Source organism: Parasteatoda tepidariorum, chromosome 5, assembly GCF_982258835.1.
Source record: "Parasteatoda tepidariorum strain Cologne lab strain chromosome 5, Ptep-v5.0, whole genome shotgun sequence".
Lineage (NCBI taxonomy): Eukaryota > Metazoa > Arthropoda > Arachnida > Araneae > Theridiidae > Parasteatoda > Parasteatoda tepidariorum.
The window spans coordinates 47,680,852-47,697,999 of record NC_141759.1 but is presented as its reverse complement, the minus strand read 5'-3'; the positions used below and the strand labels follow the sequence as shown (position 1 = coordinate 47,697,999).

General features: G+C 29.2%; 1 protein-coding gene across 1 annotated transcript in view; it reads right to left on the bottom strand.

Annotated features, from left to right (window-relative positions):
* The window catches only part of LOC107455361 (arginine kinase), a 70,837-nt gene extending 56,525 nt beyond the window's left edge, over positions 1-14,312 (bottom strand). The window contains exons 1-2 of the mRNA XM_087163800.1: positions 14,165-14,312; positions 746-844 (exon numbers count right to left, since the gene is read on the bottom strand). Of these exons, the coding sequence (XP_087019926.1) occupies positions 746-817 (72 nt within the window). The 5' untranslated portion in view covers positions 818-844; positions 14,165-14,312. The remainder of the gene's footprint in view (positions 1-745; positions 845-14,164) is intronic.
* Positions 14,313-17,148: the final 2,836 nt, after the last annotated feature.

Here is a 17,148-nt window from a genome sequence, read left to right as displayed (position 1 = left end):
AAATTAACATTAGCAACTTTTCGAGCATAATAACTGAAGACCACGAGATAACGGCTTTTTACAAGATTTCATAGTGTTGATCAATCACGTTTTATTGATTAATTACTTTTCCCCTCGTACAAAAAATAGGTTTTCAACTAGTACATTAATAATTCAAATTTTTTTAAATTTTGATCCAGTATCATGCGACCGTAATTTTTGAAAAAAAGTGAAGTGGAAAGGATAAAAAAAAGTATTCCCTTAGTTAAAAATTAAATGATTGTATAAAAGCACTTTTTACTTCATTTTAACAATGACACAATTTCGTTAAAATATCTTAAGGTTTTCGGTAATCAAACGGGTTTCTTACCTGCCCAATACTATTCGTCAGACTATAAATATTGTAGTAATAAATAAGCCCATATTCTTTATCTTTTTGAAAAGGGACATGATCCCATTATGAAAACCTCGGTGATTAATAGGCTAGTGTTATTTAATTTTCCACAATATATGTTTATTTACTTTTCTCAAGTATGATTCATTTTAGAATATTAAATATTTTTAAGCTCTGAAGGAGGAAAGACCATGTTATAACTGGCTCTTATTGTAGCCTTTTTTTTAAATTACGAATATGTGAATCAAAAGTCATAAACTAAGTTCTTGCAATCTAACTTAGAAAATTATTACTTAATTTTCTAAGTTCTAATTTTCTAAGTTACTAACTTAGAATGTAAATGATATGGACATTTAACCGGAAAGTACTTACAAGTGATATATCTTGTGCACTATCTGTGATTGGTTGACTCTGGTGATCTGGAAAAGCGCAATTCTGGCCCATTATTATCACATAACCGCTAGCCAGCAACTGTGAAAAAAGTGACGAAATATTATTGAAATTTAAAAAATAAATGGCATCCAAAAACACTCTCACTTTTTAGAGAGTCAAAGGTTACCATCTTCTTACAGGGGCTGGATAAAAATATGGAAAGACCGTGCCTGCCTACTACTACGCTTTTGGTAAAATATTTTGGTATCGACATATTCTGCATGATTAAAGAAGACTCCACTTTTAAACGCTTCAAGCATGTTCTATCAAATTGTGCTAAAAGTTTTGACTTCGAAAATATTTCCAGCTTCCATGCAGTTAGTATCGAAGTGTTTCATTTTTTCCCCATCCCCTATGTCTAAATAAGCATGTTTGTTATATATTTTATTATTTCCAGCTTGAAATTCCACTTTTTTGTTACTGCGCATGACTTTTTTAAAAAAATGTTCAGTGTTTTTTCAAGATGGTGGCCGAAGCGTGTATTTTGCATAGTCACATTTCCATAGACTTTTAATGTGTGGGGCGTAATCTAGAAAAGTTGAGACCCTAGGGCCCTAGGCACAGAACTGTCAGGGGTCCTCTGTTTGTTACATTTAACCAAATTCACAAGTTGTTTAATTATGAAGAGATTTTAAATATTTATGACATATGTAAATTGGGATATATTAGTAAATTTAGGCTTTTACTTATTTCTATTTATATTAACTCTTTTTTCTAGCATACAGAATTCTTAAGGAACATACGTTTGAAACAATACATTTGTAACACTTAGGGGCCTTCAGGAATTTAGGGACCATAGGCCTGAAAAAGGTAATCTTTTTTTCTGGTCTATTGTGTTAGAGTGAAGAAAAGCTGTAGTGCGGCTTTGAGGAGAACCCCTCCAGACTAAAAGTCTGGGACTGTTTGCTACTATGGTAACAAGCAAGAGCACATTTCTAATGGGGGTGAAATGGAGGAGAGAAAGTGTCGACTGGTTTACTCACGGCGACCTATGCCAAGATTAAGATAAAACTATTCACCCACACCCCTAATCGAAGCGTCTTTTCCTCGTAACCGGCCACGACGCGAGACGGTTGTCTGGAGGAGTTCTCGTAAAAGACGCACTATACCCTCTCAGAAATGAGCTATTCTTGTTTCCATAGCAGCTGACGGTCTCAGACTTTGTGGCGGATGGAGTTCTAACCGTAGACAAACTATAGACCCGTGGCGGTGACAATGGTAACGAGGTATAACTGTTTAAAATAGGAGTCTGGGGTCATTGTTTAGGACAAGTTTTGGCTCTGGTCAGCGAGGGAAAGGGAATCGTTTTCTTCGGTCTACTGTGTTAGCCGTAGAGTGAAGAGAAGCTACCCTCCCTGAAATGCGTTATTCTTGTTTCCACAGCAGCTGACGGTCTCAGACTTTTGGCAGGGGGATATCTTACCGTAAACAAACTATACGTCGATATATACAGTGGTGGCCGAAAGTGTGGACACTTTTTCAACTTTGTGTGCTTGTAGAATATATTAGTTTTCCCTTAAATACAAAAGTTTATATATCAAATTGAAGGTAATTTATTGTTAAATTTAATAACAAAAACAGAATTAAAATATCTGTATTAAGTTATGCCTATTTTAGTAGAACAAACAAACATAAATCGTTTTGAATAAAGACGTGTTTTGTAATAAAAGCGTACTAACCAATCACAAACACTGTTCTTAGGACCAATCAAATGTCTGTAACTATAGTTATGGTTATTTGGATGGCAAAAGAGGTATTGTTGTGGAAATATTTTGCGGAATGATACATACTAGTACAATTAAATAGAGTATTGCTGTTTTTTAATTTTAAAAGCCCTTTCTTTTAATTAAACTAATTTTAAACAATGTCATCAGCAAGAAGAACTAATTGGACATCCACAAAAAGAAGCCGAATTGTCATATTGAGAGAAAATGGCCTCTCTTATGCTGAAATTGCAAGACAAGTTAGTGGTTCAGTGAGTTGTTCTGGTGTACGAAAGTTCTGTTTACGTTATGAAAAAACGAAATCAGTGGAAAATGAAGCCAAATCAGGCCGAAAAAAATGCACAAGTGCTACCGCCGATAGAAAAATTAAACGGCTATGCCTTCAAGATAGAAAAACTTCATCAGATGCCATTAGATGTGAAAGGAATGCAGCGGGTATTGCAGTAAGTTCAAGAACAATAAGAAGAGGGTTATCAGGATTTGGACTACAAGCTAGAATTCCAAGGAAAAAACCATATTTAAATCAAAAGCAAAGCGAAAAACGAGTTGAGTGGGCAAAAGAACACATTAAATGGTCAGAAAATCAATGGAAGCAAGTAATCTGGAGCGATGAGAGTAAAATATCGCTCTTTGGTAGTGATGATAGAAAATACGTGAGTCGTAGAGTAGGTGAAGCACTTCATCCTGATTGCATTGAAGCAACTACAAAAAACCCAACATGTTAAGATGATATGATTTGGGCATGTATGTTTGCAGATGGTGTAGGCCGAATTCAAGTGATTCTTGGCATCCTGAATGCCAAAAAATACATCGAAACTGTCCTGAAACCAAAATTGATACCTTCCATCCGGGATCTCTTCCCCAACAACGCACCATTTATTTTTCAGCAGGATTCAGCTCCATGCCACACAGCAAAAGTATGCAAAGCATGGTTTCAAAATAAAGGTATAGATATATTACCATGGCCAAGAAACAGTCCTGATCTCAATCCAATTGAAAATTTGTGGCGACGTTTGAAAATTCCTGCACGAAAAAAACGTCCATTAAATAAAAGACAACTTATTGAAGCTATAATTGATTCTTGGCATCATGTGATTACGAAAGATGAACTTCAAACAGTCGTTCACTCAATGAAAAGAAGCTGGGAAGCTGTTTTAAAAAATAAGGGTTATCCTACTACAGAGGCGTATCTAGAGAAAATGGCGCCTATGGCAATCCTCCTATCGGCGCCCTTTTTAAGATATTTTTATTCTCTATTGTTTCACACACACATGTATATATATATATATATATATATATATATATATATATATATATATATATATATATATATATATATATATATATATATATATATATATATATATATATATATATATATATATATATATATATATATATATATATATATATATATATATATATATATATATTGTGTTTGTATCAATAAAATGCTAAAAATTCATTTATATAAGCAAAAAAATATTATAAAGTGTTACAAATATAATTTTGAACAAAAATACGCGCACACAAATGTTGCTCTGAGTTAAAGAAAACCGTAACATAACTGGATGCTGAAAATTAAAACTGAAAGAAGTTGATTTTTTAAGAGTAATTATGTTTTATTATCATCAAAGCAGTAAAATTATCGTGATATTATAAATTTATTAAAGATCACAGAGTAAATAATTACGTTTTGTTATGGCAATTATAAATTAAATAATTGTTATTAAATTATTCATTTTGATATATTTATTATTTACAAGTCATTAGAAACAATACGCTTTCAATGTAGGTCAGATAAGTTTGACAACCATATTATACTAAGTTATAATAATAAAAATGTCTGCTCATAATTACATACTCTAGATTATATAATGACAATAATACATTATTTGATACGATAAATAAGTCCCGCAGTGGACTGATCGATAAGACACGGTTCCCAGCAGATCACCGAAGTCAAGCATCACTGGCGGCGGTCAGTGTGCGGGTGGGTGACCACTTGGATCAGTCTGCGTAGGGACCGAGGGTGTGCGGTATTGGATCCTCGTTAAACTGTGCTACAGTAAAGTGCTCGACTTCGCGCGCAGGTCGTCGGGCTACCAAAGCGGGGGTGCCATTCCCTCCGCAGAGGATCAAAATTGTGATGGCATGTCTTCGTATCATCCTCCGGGATGTTTCCCAGACCGTCGCCAATAGCCCATTGTGCAGCTCTGGTGCGACGTAAATTAACAACAACAACAACGATACGATAAATATTGCAAGAAGTTTCTAAAAATAATTGATCCAAGTAATCAATTTAGTTAATTTATTTACAATTCATTAAAGAAAACGATGCTCTTAATATAACTAAATTTGGCAAACATTACATACTAGCAGATAATAAATTAAAAACATTATCTACTCATAATTATATACGAAACTCTTGATTAAATATTGACAATAATACATTCTTTCATGCAAAGAATATTGCAGGATGTTTCTAAAAATAAATGAACCAAATAATCAATTTAGTTAATTTATTTACAATTCATTGGGAAAAAAAACGACGCTCTTAATGTAATTAAATTTTGCAAACATTACATACTTATAAATAATAACAAAAAAGCATCTACACATAATTACATACGAAACTCTTGATTAAATAGTGACAATAATACATTATTTGATACAAAAAATATTGCAGGATCAATACAATAGTGCGAGGAACACTCAAAAAAATTTTTTGAAACAAAATAGAACACATTAAGTAATAAATATCACGCAAAAAGCAGAAAATGAAATGTAAAGAAAAAACTGAACAAAACACACAACAAAATCTATAAAGCGAGTAGCTAATTCAAATGAACTTACATGTACGGGAAAATTTTGAAAGAATGATTTAAAATATTTCCGTAATAAAATTGTCAGATTGTAAAATATAAAAACAGAAACGCAAATTGAGGTAAAAGCGTAAATAGAGGGATTTGTTTTAAAGCGCGTTCTTACTGAAGCGCGTTTAATTTGTTAGTTACCAAAGATTGGCTTGAAAATGGATGTGCGCAAGGTGATATTATACTGGATAATTAAAGAAGTTTATGATAATTAAGGTTGATATTTAGTCATACAATTTTAATGATTTTAGAAAAATAACATTTATATAACAGGGAAAGGAACATGATTTGCCGCTTTGCACATATTTTTAGCTATGAAATTGCCCGAAATGGATTTGCACATTATATAAATTATAAAATTATATAAATTAACCAAGAAGTTTTGAATAAACTTATTTATAATGACATACAATTAACTCAATAATTTCACATAGAATATTATTACTTAAGTTGGGTATCCATTGTTTTTTATCAAATTTTTAAAGAGTTTGCCACTTTAAAAAAAAAAAAAAAAAAAAAAAAAAAAAAAAAAAAAAAAAAAAACTTTTTTTTTAATAAATAAACATTACTACATGTTCTTTTAATTCTATTAATTTGATTAAAAATGGTATTTAAATAGATATTTTTAGAAATATTAGAATTCTAAGAAATTTGTTTATTTATATTAAAATTGAAATCATTTCTGTTATCGTTCAAATCAACAAAGCAGATATTTTCTTCTTCTATAATACCCAAATCTAAAAAATTAAAATTAATATTATCATCATGATTACGAATCAAGATGAATTCTTCGGGGTAAATATTATTTAATAAAATTGTATAACCTTGAAAATTAAAGATAATTACATCATCAATAAATCTAAAACTAAATTTAATATTAAGAGTATATATTTTTTCCTTTCATAATAGTGCAAAAATAAGTTAGCTAAGAGAGATAAAAAATTAAATCCTTGTGATATTCCATCGATATTCTAAACTCGGGTGATTATAAGTGACAATTCAGGAAAAACCTTCTTTAATAATATTGTTAATAATTAATATTAAAGTAGTTAGAGAAAATGGAAACCACTATGTACATATTTTTCCGGCATTGTGCTTGACATTTTTAAAAGGAAAATAAAGGCAGTTAAAGTCTAGACATTTCAGTTTCGTTTCGCATTTTTTCTTCTTTTTTAGGATAATAAAACTTTTTTTAAAAATCGTATTGTAGACTTGGAACTATTCAAAAGAATTATATGTTTAATAAAAAGTTTGTATATTTAAATTAAAAATTCTTATCTTTAATTCTTGTTTGTTCATTTTATACACTTAAGTCTGAAGGTGGTAGGAACCCATCAAGCAAATTAGAAAAAGAATTAATTTTGATAATCCTAATTATTAGTATCAGATAATCATGCATTATTACAATTTTAATGGTTCGATAGGAAAACGTTAAATCTTTTATTTTAAATTACAAAATATTACGATAAAATTGTAAGTTACTTTATTTTTCTTTAAACCCATAGAAATAAGCTGAAAAATTAGTACATACAGTAACGTGAGCAATAAAATCAAATATGAAAACGTAAACATACTTCCCCTTAATAAACACATTTTTTATCGAATTTAGGTTTTTGATCTTCAAAATATTCCCCAGAAGGTTAGATTAGAAAACAGGTCGAAATTCTGTGCATCGTAATGATGATACTCCTCCCCCCTAATATATTTCCCTTAAATTTGAACTAAATAGAATATTATTTTTATGTAAATAAACAAAAAACAAACAAAAGTACAATAATAACTGAAAACACATTTAGAAAATCTGCACTAATATTAAAATGTTAAAAACACACATTAATTTCTCTTGCTCATATTTGTCACACAATTTTCGCATATTTCACAAAATAAATAAATAAATAAAATGAAGGATAAAAACTTAAATTCTAAGCAGAAATATTCTGAATTAATATAATAAATAAAAACTGTTTTACAATAATCTTATTTTTCCAAATATAGCCATGGCTACTGTACCAAGGGTATTGTTAAAAAAATCCATAAAAGATATGATAAAAAAATTACTAAAAGAATTACCTAAAAAAATATATATTATTTTTCGTGGGGACAAAATTTTTTTTTAAAGGAAGGTAATGTAATATTATTATTAAATATTTTGAATAGTTCAAAGAAATTTCTATAATTACTGTTTATTAAAACCAAAGTAGGCTGTTATGTGACCAAATTACTACGTTAAACCTTAGTTAAAAAAAATGTCGTTTCTTAAATTTTGCACTCAAGCGGCAATTAGGTGAAAATATATTAAAAAAAAAAAAAAAAAAAAGATAGAGACGAAATGCACGTTTACAGAAATAACTATTTAAAATTCATATGATCAAATTTAATCCAAACACATAGATGGTCAAATACATAATTATTAATAACGTACATTTTTGTCTTAGCGGTTATTCGTTTAAACAATTAATGATGCACACACATTTTTCTAAAATTTAAATATTGTCTGGGGTGATAAGTAAGTTTAAAATTTTAAGCGGTTAAAAATTTACCCAATCGAAAACCTTTACATTAAAATACAACTTCAGTTTACAAGCAACAAATAATTAATATATAAAATAAAGGATTTAACCATCGATATTTTTTTTCACAAAGCCATTATCCGAATAAACTTGAGCCTAAGTTATTAATTTAAAATTAAAATTATGTGTGAATAATATTTCTGTGACTTGAAAGCAAAAAAGAAAATCAGTTTGAGCAATTAACAGATACGTTCCTTAATCCATTCATTCAATAAATAAATACATTAAAAAATAAATTAATTAGTTAAAAATAAATAAATTGAACTTTTATGAGTGTTTAAACCTAAAATCTTTTAATGAATGAAAAGAAATTTATTTTTTTGTAGTTGGCACTCTTAACAGAGCCAATGCTACTTAATTTACGCAAAAATGTTTACTTATTGCAATAATTTTTCAGGAAACTTGAAAAATTATGTTTCCAACATTTATAACATGTATAACATTCGTTTTTTTTTTCCATTACGACTTTGTTTTTAATAATAATAATACAATAACGAGCATTTAATTACACAAAGTTCACTTTTTGCTACCAAAATATCATTGGACATATTAAATGATTTTTTTAATAAAATAATCATATACAAAAACAAAATATTATAATGTAGTAAACGCCCCTCTCAATCTACATATACAGAGATGCAAACTTGCTCTGCTCCGTGTAGTTATATTTATTGTATGATTCTTTGTTTATTTAATGTAAAACCATTTTCCCTTTCTACGTATAATTAATAAATAATTAAAAAAAATCATGTGAAACATAATTTTTTTCCAGGTTAAAATTATAAATTTTTCCAGAATTATCTTAAATTGTGCATGGTTTCGTTTTTAATTACCACTCAATAAAATATTTTAAAGAAAGTTGAGCATTGCTAGAAAATATATCGATCGCTACAAAATATAACGTGAAATAATAAAGTGAGCATTATTCATAATAAGAAATTCATATTCATAAATAAGAAATGATTACTTACAATTTAATCCTTGATTATAAGAAAATCCTAACACTTCGTTTAAAATACACTTATGACTGTCTTTTTTTTTTCATAAAAAAAGAATAGATGGGGTGTATTCATTGTTAAGTATTACCATTGGTTTAAGCAACAGAGGCACCTCCTATTTTTAGTATTTAAATGTTTTGTGACAGTCATTCCCACCGTGTGTGGCAAAACCTCCCTTTTTGGAAGGATTTACGCCAATTTACAGCAAGGGTTCTATAAACTGGACAGGGACACCCCATGGTTTTCACATTTCTTTGCCCTCTGTCACCACCAAAGGGCTATTCTCTGCCTGCAGGTGTTCTATTCATACCCGGATAATTGCCCTTTTACATCCTGGTAATGTGATATGAAGAGATGTTTATCTTGTCTTTTTGCTTGTGGTACTGGAAAAATAAAGATTTATCTGAGGATCGGATCATTGGAAGTTTTTATTCTGCATTCTGGAGAGTTTTCTAAATGATTTTTTTCAATGTTTTATTTATTTTTTTAAAATTTGTATTATTGTTTTTAAAATTTTTATTTGTATGTATGTAAAATTTTTTTTTTTTTTAAACAAACAAAATATCAAAATATTTCGAAAAATTGAAAAAAAAAAAAAAAAAAAAAAAGAAACGTTGGTGTTGGTTGATTTTGCGCCCTTTTCAAATATTGCGCCCATGGCTCCCGCCATACCTGCCATACCCTAGATACGCCACTGCCTACTAAGTATTGATTGTGTAAGTATCACTTTAAAAAAATGCAAATCTAAGATGGATCTTACTATTAGTTGCATAACTTCTTTTGTAATACAGATATTGTAATATTGTATTCATTATTAAATTACCTTCAATTTGATATATTAATTTTTGTATTTAAGAGAAAATTAATATATTCTACAAGCACACAAAGTTGAAAAACATGAAACTTTCAAAAAGTGTCCACACTTTTGGCCACCACTGTAAGTTCCGTGTTGCTCTTTTGCTACAAGAGACAAGAAAATTATCATCTTTCCATTGCTTTTAATTTCCGTTGCAATAAAAAATGCGGATCAGAAAAAAATAATTTAAACATATATAACATCTAAACTAATACTGGAATTAACAACCTATTCATATCTGAATGATTTATAAACATTTTTATTTAAAATGAGCAAATTTTAATTTTTCTTTCGTTTAATATATCGTCTCTTGCGTCTATCGTCTTTAGAGCGTTTTTGGAAAAGTGTTCGCGAAAATGTTTGAAAGATTCGAGTCTTCAGTACCTTTTTCTTTTGTTATTTAAAATACTTATGGAAGGAAAGATCTAAAACATTAAAGATTTATACGAAAAGGAGTGGGTTGAATTAAGAGGTTGCTAATTAAAAAATATTTGAATTCAGCTTGCACTTGAGAATTACAAATTAATCCGAAGACTTTTGTTAGATTTTCAATTGATTTGAAAATATAATTTTTTAAGAAATTAAAGCAATATGGTTTTTTCAGTTTTGCTACAACTTAAAAAGATTTTCCTGATCATGGTAATCTTGATGTATTATGGCGAAGCAATAATTTTCTATTAAAAAAAGAATAGTATTTTATAACCTACCAGTTTAAAAAATAAATTTTTAGTGTTATGTTTTTTATTTTAAAGTATATATGCTAATCTTATTTAGAACTGTTATGCTTCATTAAAAAAATTCCATGCAAATGGGAGTGTGGCAAGTAGAGAGAAAAGATTAATTAAGAGTCTGACGTGCTTAGTTCCTCGAGTAACAAATATCATGAAGTTTGGTTACAAAATAATTTTTTTCTACCACCTTACGGAATAGCTACATTTAGTAAGATATTAACACGTTCACGCCAGGGTGCCCCACCTGTGGGTCACGCTAGATTGTCTCATCTTGGCAGCGCACCGGAGTAAAAACTGGTAACAATAAATTTCATTTTTTAGTTGTTTTCCGGGAATAATAAAAATCCATAACTACCAATTTTTTTTAACGGATGCAATTTTTATATTGACTTGCTTCTTGGCCGTGATTAATTTTCTTGCAGTGAATTGCTATTGTTGAGAATAGATTAACTCCTCCTGAATATTATCTAATATTGAAATAGCTCTTCTACCAGTATTTACTCTTTTTCCGTACCAGTATTTTCATTTTTCCCGGCGTGAACGTGTTTAAAAATCGCTGTAGCAAATGGCAAAATTCATGATATTTCCGGAATTATTTAAAAGCTGGTAGAAAAAGATCGAGGAAACTAAATTTTTTAACTAATTACTAACAACGAAATGATAATTAATATTTATGGTACAACTGAATTCTTAAAATTGACGAGGAATTAAAGCCTTTAGAATTAACGGTAACTATATAAAATAGCTATCACTAGTTTTTGAATTTTTCCAGACTGCGGTCACACTGTAATTGAACTAAAGCAAAATTTTAAAATAAACAGATTTTTTTTTTTTTTTTTTTTTTTTAAATCTTAAGCATTTGTTTATATGATCTCATATGTATCTGTTAAAATTACTTGAGTTTTGAGGTAGACGAAATTATCTGAATTCTAATTTATTGAAAAATACAATATCTTTGTTACCACAAGGAATTATATTTACTAAAATTAGTGAGAATCCGTAGTAGTTGGAATCTCGTTGGATTTAAGCCAAAAATATATCTCTGCTGCGCACAAAATTTTACTAAGAAAGGTCTTTAACACTAGGTTTACGGACGTTTCTTATATACCTATCTCTACGCAGGGCTAAAGAGAATAGAAGGGCTGGTTCACTCCTTTGAAGTAACTCTCGCCGCGCCAATCCTCCGATTTTCTCTAGTGACGTCACTTTGGCGCAAAGCTCACACTTTTACTTCAAGAACGGAGCGTTCGGCCTTACTAGCTCTAACTAATATTAGATCATTTCTTTTTGCGAGATATTCTAAGACATTTGTTATTTTCTATAATGACTTTCCTCAGTTTTTGCAGTGAATTTACAAGAATTTAAAACTATCATCGAAATGGCAGTTTGCGCGATTGCAACTTGCAAAAATTCTGATACAAAAACAAAATGAAAAAATATAATTTTCCGCGTCTTCCCTAATAAAGCAAATGAACAACTATGTAAAGAATGGATTTCGAAATGACACAGTTAATATTAAACAGTAATACGTTTATTCTGTCGTTAAGAACTTTTATAAAAATTCATTATCTAAATAGAAACCGCCTCGTTACTTCAAAAAGAAAGGCAAGTGAAAAGAATTTAAAAATGGATAAAGTCAAAGAAAATTAAAATGTAAATAAAAAGTATAAATAAAATATATAGTATATAGTTGAAATTCTCCTAATTTCATAACATATTTTTTAATATAGTTATTCTAAATATTTATGATTTTTTTTAAAAATTATATTCTCTTCATTTTAAATATCTATAAATTATATCATCGTAAATTTAAATATCTATAAACAATTGTAAAATTTTTAATGTCATTATGAACCTAAATTATTATTTTGTTTCAGTAATTAGCGTTTAAGGTTGATGTTTCCTAATGATTAAGTATGAACAAATTGCTATTAACGACATATTTTAAAATCAGGGATTCTAAATTTAACTCAACTTATCGTTATAAAAGAATGTGTAGATAAAAAAAGTGTCGATATATGCTTTCATTTTTCTTAATAATTAAAGTTAAAACTGAACTTTTTAAAATAAGGTATTTATAGTGTCATTTTCGCCAACTAGTAAAACATTTTTATAAGATTAAAATGTTTTTTTTTTTAATATAATAACCAAGAAAGTTTTTTTGAACTATGTTTATGAACGGAAATAATGTGTTAATTACGTAAAGTTTGAAAGCTAATAACCAGAAAAAGTCTAACTTATTTTTATAAAGAGAAAGATGCAAAGTTATCATAATATCTTTGCTTGCGATCTCCGAGATCTGTGGACACAGTGACGTCATGAGGAGGGAAATCGTAGCTTCAGCTCTAAGAGCGGAATGAACTAGCCCTTCTATTCTCTTTAGCCCTGATCTCTACGAACAAGCGTCAATTTGACGCATGAACGAATACATATAACAGCACTAACAGAGGTGCTAACTTGCGACAGCAAATATATATTTTAAAGTGGTAGTTTATCAATTGTAATACTTGGTTTAATAAATTCAATTTAATATATTTTTATCCACCACTATTTCTAAATAATTCGTAGGCTTATATAATTCACCACTTCATATTTGTAATATTTACTTAGTAGTTATTTACAGTTTTTTTTTAATTACCTTGGCGTGCCTTGAGCAGTTGGTATTATATACCATAAGAAAAAAAAAAAAGGAAATATTCTAGTATTTTATTTTTCAATACTCGAACTAAGTAACTGAAGCCTTCAAAATTTGACACTCTGACATCAATTCAATTGATATTCGGCGTTCATTCTTTCTATTATTGCTTATCGGCAACAGTTGTTTATCGCTTGTTTCATTTGAGATAACGATATCGGATAACGGATCGAAGTATTTTTGGTACATTCCTATTTATTATTGATGTGATGCTTGTATGTTTACTGAAAATTTTGTCTAAATTACGATCGCGTCAATTTGACTCATATCTGTAGAGATAGGTATACAACAGAGAGAATTTCAAAGTTTCAACGCTTTTGAAGAAAATTGACTTCAATATATATTTACCTCGATCAACGGTTAAAAGTCATTACAAGAGATAAAATAAAACTTCAAACGGGTTTTCTAATTTTCCTTGCAAAACTCGAAATGCGTCAAAATGACGCGCCCCGTAAACCTAGTATTAATTATCTATAGTATGAAGAGCTGAGTGTATCAAGTGGATAAGTGACATTTTCAAATCGCTGTAATCAGGGTTAGAAGAAAAAAGTGCTATCCAGATCATTTTATTGTAATTTTAGTATAATATAATTTGAAATTAAAAAAAATTCAAGCACATTCAAAACTAATGCTGACTAGTTATGTTAAAATTAAAGTGGAAGTAAATTGAAGCTTCCCTTAGTAATAAATATCGTGAAAATGTCACTTTCCTGCTTCATTCACTATGCTCTTAGTCTAAGAAAAATTTTTACTAATGAGGCCCAACAAAAGATAATTAGCAGAAAAATGGATAATGAAGTATCAAAGTTGCTTCAAACATAAATAAACTTTATCCCGCCACTATGTTTTAAACAAAACGATTGTTCATACTCAAAAAACACAAAAAATTGCTTAAAAAAGTATACTTACTAGAAAGCTTAAAAATGACAACTAGGATATAAAAATAAGAAGAATGTGTTTCAAACTGGCATTAAGATAACTAAACTGTTAGGTTTCTAATATTAGCCAGTCATAGATATTTGTGCGTTGCCTCGGGAACATGCTTATTGATATTCCCATGACGATATAAATTCCCATGTTCGTCAGTTTGTAGATCAATAGAATTCGGGCTCTTCATTTGTTTTGATTGCTGATATTTGTAGATTATTTTATGTTCGATTTTGATATTAACTGCATGCAAAAAATGCGCTAATCTAAAAAAAAAAAGTTAAAACTAAATTAGAATTTTTACTTTAATGTCTTGAGACCAATCTTTCGTTTTTTTAAACAACGCTTGGACTAATTTTATCATTTATTTTTATTGTTACGTCCACCTTTTAATTTTTCATTCATTTTTGTTTCATTCGAAAAGCAATTGTCTTTGTTATAATGTAATTATTTTTACTCTCTTTGGCCGAAATTTTTAATTATGATGAAAAATTATGGGTAATGTATATAGAGAGAGGCTGCAAATATCTGCACAGTAATAATAGCACCTATGTCTTGTCGCTTTTGTATCAAGATTTATAGATAAACAGCAAGAAATATTCTAAAATATGTTCATATTAATTACTGAAAATTAAAATGCATAATTTATTTCTTATTAATTGAAAATTAATTATAGTTTTAAAATGGTTCATTTAAATGGAATTCATAAAATAATTTTTTTTCACTCTGATGAGTTTTTTCATCCAAAAAGAAAAAATATTTTAAGACTAAATCAAAGGAAATTGCGGACATTGCATAAGACATTGCGTCACATTGCGGACATTGCGTCAATTTGAATACTTTCATTTGTGCTTTATTCATGTTATTTTTTGATTTAGTACACTTTAAATTGGTTTGAATAGAGATACTTATTATAACTCAATTCAAAACTTTCTTACTCGTAACCTTCCTGTGTGTAAATGAACCAAATTTCTATTTTTCAAATAATTATTTTTAACATATTCTACTATTTGTATATACTCCGAAGAGCCATTACATTATGACCACACTGCTAATAACATGTAGGACCACCTTTAACCCTCAAAACTGCTAGCACCCTCCGTGGCATTGATTCCAGAAGGTGCTGATAGGTAGTCTGAGGTATCTGGTACCAAGCGCTCACTAACTGGTCCTGCAATTCCCTCATATTGTGAGGAAGTAGCGTGGCAGCACGAATTTGGCTTTCCAAGTAGGACCACAAATGCTCTATTGGATTAAGGTCAGGTGAATTTAGGGGCCAAGACATGACTTGAAAGTCACTGGAATGTTCCTCGACGATTCGACCCTTATGACATGGTGCATTATACTGTAGGTAAACACCATCCCCCGCAGGAAAAACTGTTGCCATGAATGGGTGAACCTGGTCTGCAACTATGTTCAAGTAGCTTACAGACGTCAGGGATTGTTCTATGAGGATTATGGGTCCTAATGTGCCCCATGAAAACATTGTTCCTGGGCGAGAAACCATGAAAATCTGGGCGAGCCCATTGTTATAGATGGAGGGTGGTCATAATGTAATGGCTCTTCGGTGTATGTTCTTTGTGCTCGAATTTTAAAGGGATTTTACTCCGTTAGTTTAAAATAAGTTTTAATGTTGCAAATAAAATATATACATACATTATGATGAAATTCAAAGATATATACAAGTGAGCATCAATGATACAAAATACGAAGGATTTTGCTTTTCTATTTAGTCCAGTTTCAAATCAGGTGTTCAGTTTCAAACATGTATTGTACACTTTCTTCTAAAAATAAGTCAAATGTGAATCGTATGCATATTCTATCAAAAACAATCCTTTCGCAATTTTATATAATTTGTTCCTGCTAAATTTAAAAAGAAATATTTTCAGAAGAAAAGAAACAAATAATTAAGTTGTTTAGGTATTATATTATGTATATATATACAATTGTATACGAAAACAACAGCTAATACACTGATTTTACATATCTTATCAAAGCACAATAAATTTTAATTTTTTTAATGTTTACAATTAATTCTATACTATTCCTCTGAAATTGTAAGATAAAACTGATATTTTTTTATGCTGAAATATTAAAGCGAAAACAATCTGGTTCTACTCAGAAGCAAATTAGTTTTAATATTTTATGTAGTTTTGATCAAAATAAAGAGTTTTTATATTGGAAACAATCATGCACCTTGGTTCTTTTCTAAAAAGCTAAAAGAAAAAATTCTCTCAAATTCCAGTGTTTGTGCAATATTTTTTTCTTTCCAAATTTTAAAATTTTTAAAAATGAGCTAAACTTAAAAACAAAAGTGTGACATACTACGCTCAAACTGGAAAAACATTGTCTAGTTGATAAATTAAAATGTTTGGCGCTTTTGCCTTTTCATGAATGAAACAATAGAAGGATCATGAATCTGTTTCAAGTACTTGCTTGACATAGAAAATGGCTAAATTAGCTAAGACAACAACTTAATCTCGATTTACGGTATACCATTATTTTTATGAATAATTTGAAAGAAGTATTTTTTTGTGCGTGTCTATGAAATAGATAGTTGCCATTTACGAATTTTATGAAAAAATTTCCTTGTGGCTACTTTAATAGTTCAATAATGAAATTTAATTATTTTTGCAGATTTCTTTTGTAATTTCGTAAAGTCCTCAATTAAAAAAATACACAAAAAGAAAAAAAAAATATTGCATTTCTACAAATACTTGATCTTACCGGATTCGGATGTGAGAATTTCAAATCTGTATATCTGGAATTGCAATTTTAGTTAGTTTATTATTTTTTTTTATCTAAATGTACAAGTTTAGAAAGAACATATAGGTTTATAAACATAAACACTTGCATACCTGCCAACTTTTACGCATTTGGTGTAAAATTTTATTTCTAGATTTAAAGTGGTAGTAAAATGTATGTTTTCTATATATTCCTTGCATTTATAAACTTAATTTATAATT